Genomic DNA, 18,407 nt, shown 5'->3' on the forward strand with positions numbered 1-18,407 from the left:
AGACTACGGAACTGTGGAAGTTGGGTTTTATGGGGTAGGAGTGAAAGCAGAGTCTACCCAAATGTTTGTTGCCATGGAGTTAATTGGGAAAAGCAGTTATGACTCGAACAAAGCCCCTTGTGCACAAACCTTTACTTGGGTGGTTATAAAGCTGGCCCTGTTCACCTAGCTACCGAACAAAGCTCATAATTATGGTTTGTAGTCAGGAGACTTGCTGGATGTCAGATAATAACTACAAGGAAGGCCTTAACACAAGCATGTAAATTGTAACCAGCCTTGAAGGTGGCCACTAGAGTAGTGGAAGAGATGAATAGCAAAAAAAGAACACTAAACAGGTGCTCCAGCGTGAAAAAAACCCCAGGAAACTCTTTTATGTATAGAGAATACAATAGATGGACTCAAAGCATATTGTCTGGGCAGGAGCTGGGAAACGGACAGGCAGGCCTAATATCAATGTAACGCACAGGCTGACGACAACCACCACCCACAGACCGAAGTCCCTCAGGGCGCGGAGTCTAAGTCCCAGGCTGCCCTTCACCAGGGCCCCTGATGGTGGGGATGGACTTGACGCAGCCAGGAACCAGGTCGCGGCCCCCGAGGCACCCCAGCTGCGGTAATGGCCACCGCCAATGGCGTGTAGCTAGTGGTAAAGACAATAGAGTAGTCAGACAGGCCGGGTCAACAACGAGACAAAACGGTACAGGACAGCAGACGAGAATCACAGGTCATGAGCCGGGTTCAGCAACGGAGGGTCAGATCAAAGGAGAACACAAAGAATGGTCAGGTGACAAGCCGAGTCAGATTCCAGGAGAGTCACGAGAGTCAGAAAAGAGTAACAGCAACACAAAGACACAAGACACAAGTGCAAAGAGCATGTGCGGAACACAGGCTTATATGTCATCAGCCACACCCCTCTGGGGGATGGACCTCAGAGACCTGAAGGCATAAAAGATTCCCACCATGCTCTGAAGAAATCCAAGATGGATGCCAGCACATGGAGTAACATAACCTCTGGTAAAAAGGTATTACCTTGGTGGTGGTTGTGGTTGTCGTCAGCCAGTGCGTTACATTGTTAGGCCTGCCTGTCCGTTCCTCGGCTCCTGCCCTGACATTACACAAGTGCCATGAACCCTGACGGTGCAGGCACGCCTTCGCTCCCAACGCTAGTCACCAGACTTGATCAACAGGATCACCTGTTGGATCAGTTCGCTCAGGGGTTGCAAACTCTGCTTGCACACACTGCACACCTTGCTCCTGGTGCTATTGGGCCAGTAGTCACTCCGCTGGTCTCTCCCGCTGCTTCTCCGCCTATTGCGTCCACCACCTCGGCGGCTGCATCAGCGGCACCCAGAGGTATGACTGGTTCTGCCCCTCTTCCACAGCGCTTTGGGGGTGAGCCGAGTCAGTGTCGTGGGTTCCTCAACCAGGTGGGTATTTATTTTGAATTAATACCCCACGCCTTTCCGTCTGAGAGGTCAAAGGTTGGGTTCCTAATTTCACTACTCTCAGACAAGGCCTTGGCCTGGGCAAATCCCTTATGGGAGAGGAACGACCCGGTGATTCAAGATTTTTCCGGTTTTGTCGATGCCTTCCGTAGGGTATTCGACGTACCGGCTCGTTCCGCCTCGGCGGCCAAGCTGCTCATGACCATGCATCAGGGTTCACGGACCGTGGCCGAGTACGCCATAGAGTTTCGTACCCTGGCGGCAGAGGTCGGTTGGAACAATGAGGCTCTGGTGGCTGCGTTTTCCCATGGTCTTTCTGACACATTGAAGGACGAGATTGCAGCTAAGGAACTGCCTGTGGTGTTGGAGGAGCTCATCTCTTTCCTGATCCTGATTGACACCAGGCTCAGGGAGAGGCCTTCACTCAAGGAACGCCTGCGGAGGCCTTCCAATCGACTGGCACCTGCGTTTTCTGTCCCACCCGTTCCTCCCTCTCCTCCCACGCCTCCTGGGGATAGATTGTCTGGTGGTGATCCCATGCAGCTGGGGTTTGCTCGCCATTCCGAGGGAGAGCGGGCCGCTCGGCGTCTGGAGGGTCGCTGCCTGTACTGTGGTCTTGGTGGGCACTTTCGGCAGTCCTGTCCGGTCCGCCTGGGAAACGCTCGCACCTGAGATCCTGTCGGGGACAGATCTTGGGTGGAGTCTCCTCGTCCCCGGCGTTCCGCAGAGATAAGCCACTGATCACCGCTGTCCTCTCTTGGGCGGAGGGCTCGGTGGCGGCCCAGGCGTTGGTAGATTCTGGGGCTTGTTTATGGACAGCTCGTTTGCTGCCCAGCACTCCATTCCCCTGCATGCTCGAGTTACCCCATTGGTTCTCGAGGCGATAGATGGCAGGCCCCTGCAACCACCGCAGGTTACCCACGAGACTGTGCCAGTGGAAGTAGCTATTGGGGCTGTTCACAGGGAGTTGGCCTGTTTCCAGGTGATTTCTTCTCCGCACTATTCGGTGGTTTTGGGGTATCCCTGGCTCCAGATGCACAATCCAACCTTCAATTGGCAAACAGCCGAGATTCTCACGTGGTCTCCACAGAGTGGGGCCAGGTGCATCCGTGGGCCAGTTAAGGTGTTGTGTGCCTCCTCGGACTCTGCGTTGCCCACTGATTATGGGGAGTACCAGGACGTGTTTGATAAGGTACGCGCTGGTGCCTTACCTGCTCATCGTCCTTACGACTGCGCCATATCCTTGCAACCCGGTGCCACTCCTCCGCGTGGCAGGGTGTATCCTCTCTCGGTTGCGGAGAATAAGGCCATGGAGGAGTACGTTGCGGATGCGCTTTCCCGGGGGCACATTCATAAGCCTACTTCCCCAGCAGGAGCGGGCTTTTTCTTTGTAAAGAAGAAGGGTGGTGAATTGAGGCCTTGCATTGATTATAGGGGTCTTAATCGAATCACCACTAAGAATGCCTACCCGATTCCCTTGATTACTGAGCTGTACGACCGCCTTAAGGGGGTAACAGTCTTTACCAAACTTGACCTTAGGGCAGCGTACAACCTCGTACGGATCAAACAGGGGGATGAGTGGAAGACCGCGTTTAACACCAGAACCGGTCACTACGAATACCTGGTGATGCCCTTCGGGTTGTGTAACGCGCCCGCAGTTTTTCAGGAATTCATAAATGATGTCCTTCGTGACTTGTTGCAGCAGTGCGTGGTAGTTTACTTGGATGACATCCTGGTTTACTCTGCCTCCATGGAGTCCCATATCCAGGATGTCAAGCAGGTGCTGCAACGATTACGTGAGAACAAACTTTTTTGTAAACTTGAGAAGTGCGAATTCCATCGATCCCAAGTTGCCTTTTTAGGCTACATCATTTCTGCGGAGCGATTCTCCATGGACCCTCAGAAGGTTTCGGCGGTTCTGCAGTGGCCTCGTCCCAATGGTCTTCGGCCCATTCAGCGCTTTTTGGGTTTTGCCAACTACTATCGGAAGTTCATCAGGAACTTCTCCACGCTGGCAAAGCCTCTCTCAGACCTAACCAAGAAGGGCAGTAATCCTCACGAGTGGCCACCCGAGGCCATCGAAGCTTTCGAGGCTCTGAAATCCGCCTTCGCGTCGGCTCCGATACTGTCTCATCCCAATCCTGGATTGCCCTTTGTCCTTGAGGTTGATGCATCCGAGACGGGAGTAGGCGCTCTCCTGTCTCAACGTCGGTCGCCCGATGGACCCCTACTTCCCTGTGGGTTCTACTCCAGGAAGCTTTCCTCTGCAGAGTGCAACTACCAGATTGGAGATTGGAGATAGGGAGTTGTTGGCAATCATTCTGGCTCTCAAGGAATGGAGGCACCTGCTCGAGGGCTCCACGGTTCCGGTCCTCATTCTTACCGATCATAAGAACCTGACTTATCTTGCGGAGGCCAAAAGATTGACACCCCGCCAGGCCAGATGGGCTCTGTTCTTGTCACGCTTCAACTATGTGGTTTCATATTTGCCTGGTTCCAAGAATGTCAGGGCTGATGCGTTATCACGGCAATACTCTGAGTTGTCCAGGGAAGACTCTGAGCCAATCTCAGTTATTCCTCCAGATCAGATCCTGGCTGCCATTCGCACCAGTCTGACCTCTCCTCTTGGGGAGCAGATTTTGGCGGCTCAATCTGATGCTCCTCCCGGGAAGCCGGAGGGTAGATGTTTTGTACCCGAGGGATTGCGCACCCGCCTGCTGCGTACCTACCATAACGCCAAAACTGCCGGGCATCCGGGGAAGAACCAGCTGTGTTGGGTCTTCTCTCGCTTATTCTGGTGGCCAACCCTCCGTGCCGACATTGCCTCTTATGTAGCGGCATGTTCAATCTGTGCCCAGAATAAGTCTCCACGGCATCTCCCTTTGGGTCTTCTGCAACCCATTCCCAATGGGGAGCGTCCTTGGTCACACCTAGGTATGGACTTTATTGTAGACCTCCCGGTGTCTCGGGGTCATACGGTCATCCTCATGATCGTCGATCGGTTTTCCAAGATGTGCCATTGCATTCCACTCAGGAAATTACCAACAGCGCAAGAACTGGCCACGGTCTTTTCCAGGGAGATTTTTCGCCTGCATGGGTTGCCTAAGGTGATTGTCTCGGACCGCAGGAGTCAGTTCGTGTCCAGAATCTGGCGCGCCTTCTGCTCCCAGTTGGGTATTAGTCTCTCCTTTTCCTCAGCCTACCACCCGCAGTCCAATGGGGCTGTGGAGCGTTCCAATCAGGCCTTAGAACAATTCCTTCGGTGTTATATTTCAGACCATCAGGACGATTGGGCCGATCTCCTGCCTTGGGCAGAGTTTGCCAGGAACTCGGCGGTCAACTCCTCCTCCGGGATGTCTGCCTTCATGGCCAACTATGGGTATTACCTGAGAGGTTCTCACCACAGGACATTCCGGCTGTGGAGAACCATCTTGCTGCCCTGCGTTCTTCATGGGGGCAGATCCAGAGGGCCTTGAGGGACTCAGCTCAGCTCCAGAAGTTCCAGGCTGATCGCAGACGGTTGCCCACTCCTTCATACCAGGTCGGCGATCGGGTGTGGTTGTCTACTCGCAACCTCAATCTTCGGGTGCCCACACCCAAACTAGCTCCCCGTTTTGTCGGTCCTTTCCGCATTCTCCGCAAAGTGAATCCGGTCTATGCCCTTGCCCTTCTGTCTGGGATGCGGATCTCCAATATCTTTCATGTTTCCCTGTTGAAACCTCTGATCTGCAATCACTTCACTACCTCTCTGCTTCGGCCCCGTCCTGTCCGGGTTGACGGTCATGAGGAGTATGAGGTGAGCCGGATCCTGGACTCTCGATTGGTGCGCGGTCGATTACAGTTCCTGGTTCATTGGCGCGGTTATGGTCCTGAGGAGCGTTTCTGGGTTCCTTCCGCGGATGTCCATGCTCCTGCCCTCCTCCGTGCTTTTCATACCCGCTTTCCTCAGAAACCTTTTGTTGAGCCGCGGAGGGGGAGGGGCCCTCGAGGAGGAGGTACTGTCAAGGTCCTACCTTTTCCCTGAGGTTATGTTACTCCATGTGCTGGCGTCCATCTTGGATTCTGCTGTGCATGGTGGGAATCCTTTTATGCCTTCAGGTCTCTGAGGTCCATCCCCCAGAGGGGCGTGGCTGATGACATATAAGCCTGTGGCCCGCACATGCTCTTTGCACTTGTGTCTTGTGTCTTGGTGTTGCTATTACTCTGTTCTGACTCTCGTGACTCTCCTGGTATCTGATTCGGCTTGTGACTTGACTATTCTTTGTATTCTCCTTTGATCTGACCCTCTGTTGCTGAACCCGGCTCGTGACCTGTGATTCTCGTCTGCTGTCCTGTACTGTTTTGTCCTGTTGTTGTTGACCCTGGCCTGTCTGACTACTCTTTTGTCTCTTTCACCAGCTGCACGCCATTACCGCAGCTGAGGTGTCTCGGGGGCCGCGACCTGGTTCCTGGCTGCGTCAAGTCCATCCCCACCATCAGGGGCCCTGGTGAAGGGCAGCCTGGGACTTAGACTCCGCGCCCTGAGGGACTTCGGTCTGTGGGTGGTGGTTGTCGTCAGCCAGTGCGTTACATTGTTAGGCCTGCCTGTCCGTTCCTCGGCTCCTGCCCTGACAGACATGAGGCTAGAAGCTGAAATGCATTACTGGGAAAAGGGGTGGGCTATCTACAGCATGAACTAAACCAGAGGAAAGGGAGGAACAGAGACAAAATACAAAGAACACTTAAAGGCAAATGACAGTCATGTGAAACATGACACACAGTCTTGGGCTAAAGGAAGTTCCACATAAAACTATAATGTTCAAGAAAGATGCCAAGTTTATTGAGGTTATCAAACAAATGTGGCATTGTTCTTGGACATTATTGTTTTATGTGGAGCTTCCTTTAGCCCAAGACTGTGCATATGCTTTGAGTGTAGCTATTAAATTCCCTTTTTTTTTACACTGGACCACCTGTTTAGAGTTCTATTTTGTGACTTGCTGGATGTGACTTTCTACCATACAGATAACTGTTTTTTTTTATTGTGAACAAAGTAATTGGTATCATTTTGCTGTCCTGTAAATGCACCAAAAATTGTTTCTGTAGTAATTTGTAGCCAGCACGGGCGGACTGACAACTCATGGGGCCCCCGGGCAATAGGGGATCATGGGGCCCCTGTGTCCTTGCCCAAACTCAAAAAAGCCTATCAAAAAGGTACCAGGGGCATCTCATGGGGCCCCCTACTGACCCTGGGCCCTCGGGCAGTGCCCGAGTTTCCAAATGGTCAGTCCGCCCCTGGTAGCCAGTGTCCGAAACTTGAATATTGAATAAAGACACATGCTTACATTACACAGAGAGAACACTACCTTGTAAGAGAACATCTCAACAGTTGCCTCCATGAACCTAAGGTCTCATTCACACGGGCATGTGATTATAGACATTTATAGGACATTATAAACACATATAAATGTATGTAATAATTTCTCAAGCGTTTAACTCCAGAGGAACCCTTGAAATAATTCAGAGGGATCAAGGAACCCTACTAAAATTAGTCAATCAGAGGTCACTGGGATAATGAGCCAATCAGCCAGAGCTCTATGAACCCTTAGCAAAGGAATCCTGGTTGAGGAAAGGCTGCTCTAAATGATTGTAAATGCATGACTAGTGCACCCGAGATAGGTTCATCCAGACCCCACTGCACCACCATTACCCTTCCATACCAATCCCCTTTACTTACTATACTTACAGAAAACACAACACCAATTTTGGAGTAAAATGGCCAACACAGCCTTTTATTAACAAATCAAGTTTAAACACATCAACCATTCCTTATAACAGAAAACATAAAGAGTTGTCGTTGGTCTTTGAAGGCCCCCCCAAAACGATCCAAAATTCACCTGCGGACAACCATATTCCACTAGGCCTCCAGCCGCAACCAACCAGCTCGGAGACAACCATACCGTCCGCAGTGCAGCACCACCACCTTCCAGTTAAACCTCGGTTAACTGGGAATGTTCCCGGGCATCCCATACCAACGATGGGTCCCACACCATTTTGTACCTCTAAGATAAGAACCGCCTCCAAAGACCAACCACCGCCCTGGAACCAAAATAACCCCCCCCCCCCAGGAGGAACACAACACTCACCAAACAGGGAGGGCGGGAGGGAAGCTCTCTCTCCCATGTCCAGCTCCCAACTGACGCCCCTCCCCAGAACACCCCACCCTAAAGTGCAGGAGACCCCACCTACACTCTCCTCTACCAACCAGATCCCCCAGCTATCTTTTACCAACCCTAAACAATCATTAACCCCTTACACGTCTTCCTTCCCACTCTGGGCCTAGTCATGCCTGCCCTGCGCTAATTCTTTTCTTCTTTTATCGCTGCGGGCATTTCTTAAACGCCTAATCACATGAGAACTTGATCTGGGAAGTATAATGATTGTATACAAAGTTAAACCAATGCAGGAGGCCCATGTGAAAGAGGGCTAGCACTTGATTGTGTTGTGTTACTTGAGTTTTTTCCACATTTATTTGCACAATAATTGTATAGAATTTGCTCCAAAAACCCCGACCATTTCAGAACAAATAAGTGTTAATAGTTAAGTATGTTCTGTTCTATTTCCAGCATTGCCTCTGCACCACCTGAAAACCTTGTTGAGAATCTCAACGTATATGACTCCAACGTCTACTTCTCAGAGCCAACTCTCTTCTACAAAGTGCACTTCACCTAGTCCAGAGAATAAGCCCTACATCAATAATAGTAGAACCCAACAAAGACCTACTACCTCAATGGAGTGTCACAGAAAACATGATTGCAATATGAAGAAGATGGAGATCTAAGAAGGACATCAATCCACCCTATTAGACAAATCAGTAATTTCCTATATCCAGTAGTGGCATCCAATTATGTCATTACACTTTTTTTATTAAACACTTCATTCAGAACTGATATTTCAGGTTTGCGCTAGCAAGTTAAATCACTTGTTGGTTTTTCATATTTCTTAGGATCTCTATTCCCATTAAAAAATTTTACAATGGTGTCACTTTCATGGTGGATTCTCCATATAGTAGAATAAAACATGATTGATAAGTTAACCTCCCTGGCGGTATTCCCGAGTGTAGCTCGGGGTAAAGTTTCAGTACCAAAAGCGGTAACCCTGAGCTACACTCTTACCTTGTCCTTCGCTCCCGAGATGCGTCCCCTGCAGCGTCCCCGGCCATCTCCTCCGGCCGATGCCGACATCTGGCTTCCGTGTTCCGGTCCCTGTGACGTCGGGATGTACGGGCGCCGGAACTGGCGGCAAATTTGAAAATTTAAAAAAAATTACATTTTTTTTAAAACGATTATTTCATAGCAAAACATTCCTGTATCAAACCATTTCACATACATTTTGTCCCGAGTGCTTTGTCCTGTGCCCTGCCTACATTTTGACTGTTCTTTCTGCCTGGAAACTTAGAAAAGTCCACGGCGTCCAAAAAGTGTCCCTTTAGGTTAAAATCGGTTTTAGACCGGCTAGAGAACAGCGATAGTAAATCAGAACTACTTGCAGAATTGAGTGATAATGATTTGTGGGGAAATTCGTCATCAGACACTGAAAACGATTTTGCGACTTTGCTCAGTGATGTGCGAACTTGGCGCTATATTTCAAATTTCAGTGTTTTTGGTTTGATTATATTATTGAATTAAATTTATTATTATTATATTATTATTTTTTATGAGTATTTATTAAGTAAGTAATTACTAAGAATTGCAGGCCTACAATACATAACACCAAATTTCCATGCAAAAAAATGGTACCGCTTTTGGTACAAAATTCCTGACATAATCATACCGCCAGGGAGGTTAATGACCAAATTCCCAGGCAACTAGGCCAATACTGCATAGATTGTCTGCTACTAAGGTGAAGTATAATCATTTATATATTTTTTTCACTAATTAGTTCATTCATATCATGAAAAAGTTATATATATGCAACTAGCAGTAGGTGTTTTAGTCTTAGTTTGATGTGTTTACCTGTCTATTCTTAGCTGTTCTGGTGAAAAAGGTTCTATTACACAGTCTAATAGTTCAAGCTGAAATTTGCAAACAGCTGAATGAGATGTGAACAAACCCTTGTACCATCCTTGCCTGTACGGTTGAGACAGCAGTATGGGAGTCTGAAGGGAAAGGTAGGAGGTCTGTAATACTTTCTCTTTTCAGAAAGCCCATAGTGCTCTGTACGATCAAAGTTATAGATGAACTTTGTATATAAGGTTTATTTGAAAAAACAAGCTAAAAAATATCAAATGTAAAAAATGTAAAAAAACCTTTGGAACTTTCCTTTAAGGACCATTATCAGTATCCTTTTCTAAAGAAATGATTCACATACACTAGCTTTGACAGTACAGATACTTACAGCTTTAGATTTTCTGCTAACAGGAACCACAGCAATAATTGTGTAATGCACAGGTACTGTATATAACAGACACATAGCTTTAAGGAAATGTAAGGCCCATACTCTCTTTCCAACTGCAATCTATAAAATAACATACACCTGTGCTGAGGATACCCTAACTTCTTCGCACCCAAAGATATAGCTAAGGTTAATGCCTAAGCACAATTTTGTAACTTTGACATGTGTTAGTAGAACCGTACATATCATCACAAATACTTTGTGCAGCAAGGTGAATTATACCTTGTTTTTTTGGGGCTTTCATTTGGTGGTAAATGGTAATGGATATCTCCTGATTTTATTTAGTATCAAAGGAAAACTGGCCCAAAATAGCAAAAAAAAAATTTTTTTAAATGTAGCCGTATATTTTTTTATCCTACCTGAAACACACTGACACTAACTGACACTGATAATAAATTAAAAAACAAAGTATATTATGCCCCCCCCCCCAAAACACTGACCCTGACCTTTGACACCGACCTTGACCCAAACACTAACCCTGGCACTGACCTAGATCAAACCTTGATTTAGGTTTTTTTTAAATTGTATTGTTATTATTATTATTTAATTTTTTTTACACACTGCTGTTTTTTTTTACAATGCATCTCTCTCCTCTATTTAAAGAGAGAAAACATGGAGGCGGGCTTCACAGTGACTGATCACTGTGATAGCCAATCAGAGGCTATCATGGCGATCAGGTGACTCGGAGTCTGGAGTTTCGGGGCCCGATCTTTAGTACGGGACCTGGGGCTTTCAGTGAGGCCCCGGTCTGTGTGCTGGGAGCATGTTCCCAGCACAAATACAGATACATATATATGTGGCCCCCATGGAAAAAGGCCCAGTCCAGTGGGGCCTCATATTTGCATACACTCAGCGAGAAGGGGATAAAGAAGAATTACAGGTATGGATATATTTTTTACATATTTACATTGGTCCAGCATGCATCCTGCATTAGGGTAAAAAACCTTCAGTTTGCACCTCCCCAGCCCCCCCTAATACTCACCTGAGCCTGTTCTCAATCTAGCAATGTGCAAGAGAGCAGTGGCTCACTCTGCTCTCTCTCTCTCAGGGCCGCCATCAGGGGGGACAGCCCATACACATATAGGTGGCACATGCCCCTCTGAACCATCATCTCCCAGGGTCATCATTAACACGGGGCAGCTACTGTCAGAGCGGATCTGCCAGTATGCAGAGCAGGGTGCAGTGGTGGGCAGATCCCAGGTGTGTGCAGGGAGCAGTCGGGGCCCACTGTCAGGCAGGCTCTGGTCAGGAACAGCAGCGTGGGCCCAGCTGTGGGTTGTGGGTCAGGCCAGAGGGTGCCATTTGAGGGCCCCATGGAGGAGGAGGAGGAAGAAGAAGAGGAGGTCAGGGTAGAGGAGCCCCCCCATCTTTGTTGTAGCTGCCACCAAGGTTCTTGGTGGAGATGGGACACAGGCTCAGCTACCCCTCCTGGCACCAGATCCTCTTCACTGACACCATCTGGAGGAGCTGCTGCAGGATAGGTGAGAGCTGGGAGGACTGGTGCTTCCCAAGGTGTGTGATCAAAGTGACACTGCCCCCCTCCTATCCCACTGCCCCCCTCTTGTGAGCAGATGAGATGGGACTGGAGGAAGTGGACATGGGATGGAGGAGATGGGAGTAGAGAAGGAGGACATAGGATGAAGGAGATGGGACTGGAGAAGGAGGACATAAGATAGAGGAGATGGAAATGCAGGGGGACATGGGATGGGACTCGGTGGGATGACCAATGGGATGATTCAGTGGGACAGCCAGTGGGTGGGCCCTAGGGAATGTTGGTGGTCAAGCCAAGGGGGGGGGGCGGGCCTAAAGTTGTGCAGGGAGCACCAAAATTTCTGATGGCTGCCCTGCACCCACCTCATAGGCCCAGACACAGCATCGGGAGCCAGCCAGTGGGGAGGGAGCAAGCACTTATAGACATAAAGAGTGGGGATTGGAAGCGAGCACACATAAGTACCCCCTTAGCAAACAGCTTGCTATAGGGCACTCAGTGTGGGGGAGGAGCCAGGAGTGGTGGTGGAGGTCCCAAGAAGAGGAGGATCAAGGTTGCTTTGTACAAAAGCATTGCACAGAGCAGGCAAGTATAACATGTTTGTTATACTATTAACGTTTACAATCACTTGAAGACTTCATTCACAAAAAAATGATTTCAGTTTGCAGAGGCTACTGTAGACTGTAGGTGGCGGTGTAGCTCTGCTTAATAATCTAACTCTCAGCTACAATCGATGTATAAGAATTTCGGGCAAAATTATTATTTTCCCATGCAGTGGGGCTGTGCCCACACTGCATGGGTTACATGCTCATTTTTGTTTAGGGAAAGCAAAGATATACTTACCTAATCTGCCGCTCCTCCGAGTACAACACCAGTCTCTGGGCTCCCCCCTGCTGACGTAATCACGCCCATAGACCAGCTTCGGATGTGAGGACGGTAGGAACAGTCCATTGCTGGATGTGGGAGAGCACGGTTTTCCATAGGAAATGGGTAAGTACAGATTTGCACAGCCCCACTGCATGGGAGAATAAAAGTTTTCACCATAATTCTGCTATAAAGGAAATACTTTAATTTAAACATGAACATTCTATTAATTAGTTTGATGACACAAATATGAAGTGAAATCTCCCCAGCGTACATAAATAAATTCCAGACAGGTTTGTAGCCATTTTTCATTTTAAACAAAATTAAGAAACAAAATATTAATAACAGGCTTTGAGTGAAGTTTTACATCAAAGCTGATCTCCAGGAATGTTTTTCTGTATAGTTACATTAGTACAGCTTGGATCAATGTAATGTATATTATAATACAGTATTCCATTCCAGGCTCCACGTGGAAGTGGAGAATCATTGTAGTAGGCACAGCTACTACAGAAATCCTCACTGCCGTCTGGGTCCTGTGCCAAGTGGCTGTCCTGTTTCATACTGCACAGGTGCCATTTAGAGAATGGCTTGCATTTTTCTCAATGAATGCAAATCATTCTCTGACTGGATGAGGTGGAGAGGGGGGGTGGTAACACCATGATCTCCACCTCATCAAATCAGAGAACACCTGTGTTTATTAAGAAAAATACAAGGCATTGTCTGAATGGCACCCATGCAGAGCAAACAACCCCTGTGTTCAATATGTAGCAGGGCAACTGCTCAGCATGGCACCCAGAAGACAGTAAGGATCACTGTAGTAGTGGCGACTACAGACCTCCACCAGGATTGGCCAGGAATGGAATATATATACTTACTAAAGCTGGACAAATGTAACTATGAAAAAAAAACATATCTGGAGTTCAGCTCTAACCCTAACCAGAACTTAACCCCTTATACTATACTTAAAGTGATTCTAAAGGCTCAAACATGCATTCTATGCATGAAGGTAAAAAACCTGATGTGCTGCACACATCTCCCCCAGCTTCCCCCCCCCCAATACTTACCTAAGCCCCTGCTTGATCCAGCGATGTGCACTGGAGTCTTGGCTATCCTGGGACTCCCTCTTCTCATTGGCTGAGACAGAAGAGGGAGCCATTGGCTTCCACTGCTGTCAATCACAGCTAGTGAGCAAATGAGAAGAGAAAGGGGGTGGGACCGAGCCGTGGCTCCGTGTGTGTGAATGGACACACAGAGCAGCAGGTGCCCCCATAGGAAGCTGCTTGCTCTGGGGGCACCCAACATGAGGGAGGGGCCAGGAGAGCCTGTGGGGGGACCTGAGAAGAGGAGGATCGGGGTTGCCCTGTGCAAAACCACTGCACACAGCAGGTAAGTATAGACATGAAAAAAAATAAACCTTTAGAATCAGTTTAATCTCAGGACAAATATCTATGCTATCACATTGATAAATAATATATTGCCATTATCGTACATGCTGTCACAGCAATACAAGCAGCCACAACACTATCACATTGAAAATGAATAGAAATCATTCTCCAGCCATCTGGAACAGGTATAATATGACTTCATTCATTTAAAATATACATAGTGCTAGGCAATAGTACAGCCCATGTGCTCTCCTGTCTGGCATACCACTGGGGCTTAAAAAGCTGTGCACCAAACTCAACGTCCAGCATCTCAATGAGTGGTCCAGACCCCTCCTGCAGTTAGAGTTCCGAAACTTTACTGCTTCATAGGAGCCAGCTTTACATACCCCAATCGCTTTATAGACCTTGCCTGGTCCTAATATGTTCAACAAAATGTATTTATTACAGGTACTTATATAACGCCGTCAATTTACGCAGCACTTTTCATATATTGTGCATTCATATCAGTCCCTAACCCTCAAAGAGCTTACAATCTAAGGTCCCTAACTCATATTCATACATACACATACTAGGGACAATTTCAACAGGATCTGATTAACCTAACAGCATGTCTTTGGCGTGTGGGAGGAAACCGGAGTACCCGGAGGAAACCCATGCAGGTACAGGGAGGACATGAACACTCCAGGCAGGTGGTGCCATGGCTGGGATTCGAACCAACAACTCTAGTGCTGCTAACCACTGTGCCAGTAAAATGATGTTTCTCTTGCAGATATTTATTTCAGGTACTTATATAGCGCTGTCAATTTACGCAGTGCTTTACATATATATTGTACATTCACATCAGTCCCTAACCCTCAAGGGGCGTACAATCTAATGTCCCTAACTCACATTCATACATACACATACTAGGGCCAATTTACCTACCAGCATGTCTTTAGAGTGTGGGAGGAAACCCATGCAGGCACATGGAGAACATGCAAACTCCAGGCTTTAATTTGAGGGTATTTACATCTAAATCAGGTGAACAGTGTAGGAATTACAGCAGTTTGCATATGTGCCTCCCACTTGTTAAGGGACCAAAAGTAATGGGACAATTGGCTTCTCATCTGTTCCATGGCCAGGTGTGTGTTATTCCCTCATTATCCCAATTACAATGAGCAGATAAAAGGTCCAGAGTTCATTTCAAGTGTGCTATTTGCATTTGGAATCTGTTGCTGTCAACTCTCAAGATGAGATCCAAAGAGCTGTCACTATCAGTGAAGCAAGCCATCATTAGGCTGAAAAAACAAAACAAACCCATCAGAGAGATAGCAAAAACATTAGGCGTGGCCAAAACAATGGTTTGGAACATTCTTAAAAAGAAGGAACGCACTGGTGAGTTCAGCAACACCAAAAGACCCGGAAGACCACGGAAAACAACTGTGGTGGATGACCGAAGAATTCTTTCCCTGGTGAAGAAAACACCCTTCACAACAGTTGGTCAGATCAAGAACACTCTCCAGGAGGTAGGTGTATGTGTGTCAAAGTCAACAATCAAGAGAAGACTTCACCAGAGTGAATACAGAGGGTTCACCACAAGATGTAAACCATTGGTGAGCCTCAAAAACAGGAAGGCCAGATTAGAGTTTGCTAAACGACATGTAAAAAAGCCTTCACAGTTCTGGAACAACATCCTATGGACAGATGAGACCGAGATCAACTTGTACCAGAGTGATGGGAAGAGAAGAGTATGGAGAAGGAACTGCTCATGATCCTAAGCATACCACCTCATCAGTGAAGCATGGTGGTGGTAGTGTCATGGCGTGGGCATGTATGGCTGCCAATGGAACTGGTTCTCTTGTATTTATTGATGATGTGACTGCTGACAAAAGCAGCAGGATGAATTCTGAAGTGTTTCGGGCAATATTATCTGCTCATATTCAGCCAAATGATTCAGAACTCATTGGATGCCGCTTCACAGTGCAGATGGACAATGACCCAAAGCAGACTGCAAAAGCAACCAAAGAGTTTTTTAAGGGAAAGAAGTGGAATGTTATGCAATGGCCAAGTCAATCACCTGACCTGAATTCGATTGAGCATGCATTTCACTTGCTGAAGACAAAACTGAAGGGAAAATGCCCCAAGAACAAGCAGGAACTGAAGACAGTTGCAGTAGAGGCCTGTCAGAGCATCACCAGGGATGAAACCCAGCGTCTGGTGATGTCTATGCGTTCCAGACTTCAGGCTGTAATTGACTGCAAAGGATTTGCAACCAAGTATTAAAAAATGAAAGTTTGATTTATGATTATTATTCTGTCCCATTTCTTTTGGTCCCTTAACAAGTGGGAGGCACATATGCAAACTATTGTAATTCCTACACCGTTCACCTGATTTGGATGTAAATACCCTCAAATTAAAGCTGACAGTCTGCAGTTAAAGCACATCTTGTTCGTTTCATTTCAAATCCATTGTGGTGGTGTATAGCGCCAAAAATGTTAGAATTGTGTCGATGTCCCAATATTTATGGACCTGACTGTATGTCAATAGACGTCAACATGTATATCAATGGATGTCAAAAGGTGTGTCAGTGGATGTCAAATTGTATGTCAATGGATGTCAAAACGTATGTCTATGGATGTCAATGGACGTCAGCGAGCGTTAACATGCAACTAAAATGGATGGAAGTTTTTTTTTTGTGTACCATTAGGGAAATTTCCTTTCACTTCTTGTCCCAGAAAGGCGTTAATGGAAATCTCCCAAATTGAGGGAGTACATGTTATGTGTACTGTGGGAGACCAGATACAGGAGTACCTCGGTTTACGAACGCCTCGGTTAACGTAATTTTCGGTTTACGAATGAAAATCCATTGAAAATAATGCCTCGGTTTATGAATTTGTTTCGCAATAGGAACAAATTAATTGGTTTTCAGTGCATTTACAAATTAATTTTTAATCATGTCCCTGTACAGTATTTATGCCTTTAAAGTGCACTTTATAAAGAGTTTTGAACAGATAAGATTTTTTTTTTACTTTTTTCTGACCTCCGTAACGGATTAATTGGTTTTCAATGCATTTCTATGGGAAACCGTGTTTCGATTTACAAATTTTTCGCAATACGAAAAGTCCTGCAGAACACATTAAATACGTAAACAGAGGTACGCCTGTATAGTGAATGCAGGGTCCTGGTCTTAGTAACACTTTAAGGAGCTGCATTATATTCTATTTTTTGCATATGCCCAGATATGACTGTTTAAAAGGCCCAACATTTTGGAATACGTACGCCTTGTATACATGGTGACATGGGACTACTGCTATAATCAGATTCCTAATTCACCTGGGATCTGCAATTCTAATCGCACACACAATACTGTACAGCAAATATTAAATCTAGAAAAAAAAATCTTTTGTTTAAATCACATTGCTGCTGCAAACCAGAAAATAACGTGCCCTTCCATATTAACATAATAAAAGCCTTCTGTAGCTTTGATTGAAATAGAAGAATGCATCATCAGACGTGAATAGAGGATGTTAATGTACCAGAATAATGAAATATGACAGTCCAGTGAACCCCACTAACTATGCAATGGAATGAAAGGCTTTATACAAACTCCGCACTCTATGACTATTGACGAAAAACTGGAAATACTTCAGTAACTTCATTAACTTTCATATTCCCAGTCCTCATGTAAAGGTCAATGCCACTGAAAGAAAATAATAAGTAATAAGAAAAATATAACAGTCATTGGAGTACAGTAAATAGGTCCTATGGTGCCATTCATTCTGAATACATATATGTTCAGCTTAACTGTAATATGTCTATTCATTTTTATTACAGTGTCTACTGAACATAATATGCCAATGTGCGAATATTCATGTTAAAGTGGTATTAAATCCAAAAGCAAACTATTATATTGCAGCTTACCATTTCTAAGATGTGGTGGCTGCATTAGTTTTCTTTTTTAGGCTTTCTTTCTTCCATTTCCTTCTAGAGATCCAGCCAGTGAGTCTGTTATTTTTTAGAAGCACATGCTCTCCAGCAGAATGTATCCGTTTACATGGATGAGAGAGAACATTTAAAGAATATTATTATACAGGATTTATATAGCGCCAACAGTTTGCTCAGTGCTTTACAATATAACGGGAGACAATACAGCAACAATACAGTTCAATACAAGAGGGTTAGGAGGCCCTGATCCTTGGAAAATAAGTTCACTTTGCCTTTTTTTTTTTGCAGATAAAAAAATGTTTTTTTTTATTTTTTTTGAGCCTGGAGAGCATTGCACCAGAGATCAGCAGATTGCTGGTGCCATGCAGGACTCCTGTAAACCTGTCAGTGTATCTATGTACCCGTAAATCCCGTATGGGCAAGCAGATACACTCCGACAGGAAGACTCGATGAACTACCACAGTGCTCAACAGCTCTGTGCTAGTTCATTGAGAACTACAAGCTGACAGCCACAAAGGTTGTTGGGACTTGTAGTTCATTCAATCACAGAACTCTGCGTGCTCCGCCCACACAGCCAAAAAGTGACAGTTGGTATGGGGAACTTCTCTCAGTAATGCTGTCAGTGTTTGCTAATAGGCCGGGTGAACGAGGCCTCAACTTGTGTAAATGGTGAGCGGTGTCAGTATGGCTCTGAGGAGGAGGCAAGGCCTCAAAATTCGTCAGCTAGTTGGACCGTCTTATGTTCACCACCAGTTGACATGCCCCGTGAGTTGGAACATGCAGTTATATCTGACGAGCTGTGATTCATCTGTTGGTTTGTATGTTACTTACCACGTTTTTATCAATACAGTGAAGCCTCAAGGATAATGC

At 46.4% G+C, this 18,407-nt stretch overlaps 1 protein-coding gene across 1 annotated transcript in view; it reads left to right on the forward strand.

Annotated features, from left to right (window-relative positions):
- The window catches only part of LOC149445314 (uncharacterized), a 117,302-nt gene extending 108,841 nt beyond the window's left edge, over positions 1–8,461 (forward strand). Inside the window, exon 26 of the mRNA XM_089653900.1 lies at positions 8,048–8,461. Within this exon, the coding sequence (XP_089510026.1) occupies positions 8,048–8,153 (106 nt within the window). The 3' untranslated portion in view covers positions 8,154–8,461. The remainder of the gene's footprint in view (positions 1–8,047) is intronic.
- Positions 8,462–18,407: the final 9,946 nt, after the last annotated feature.

Source organism: Staurois parvus, unplaced genomic scaffold (assembly GCF_062004578.1).
Source record: "Staurois parvus isolate SC_StPar_1 unplaced genomic scaffold, SC_StPar_1.0 ptg000727l, whole genome shotgun sequence".
NCBI classification, from domain to species: Eukaryota; Metazoa; Chordata; class Amphibia; order Anura; family Ranidae; genus Staurois; species Staurois parvus.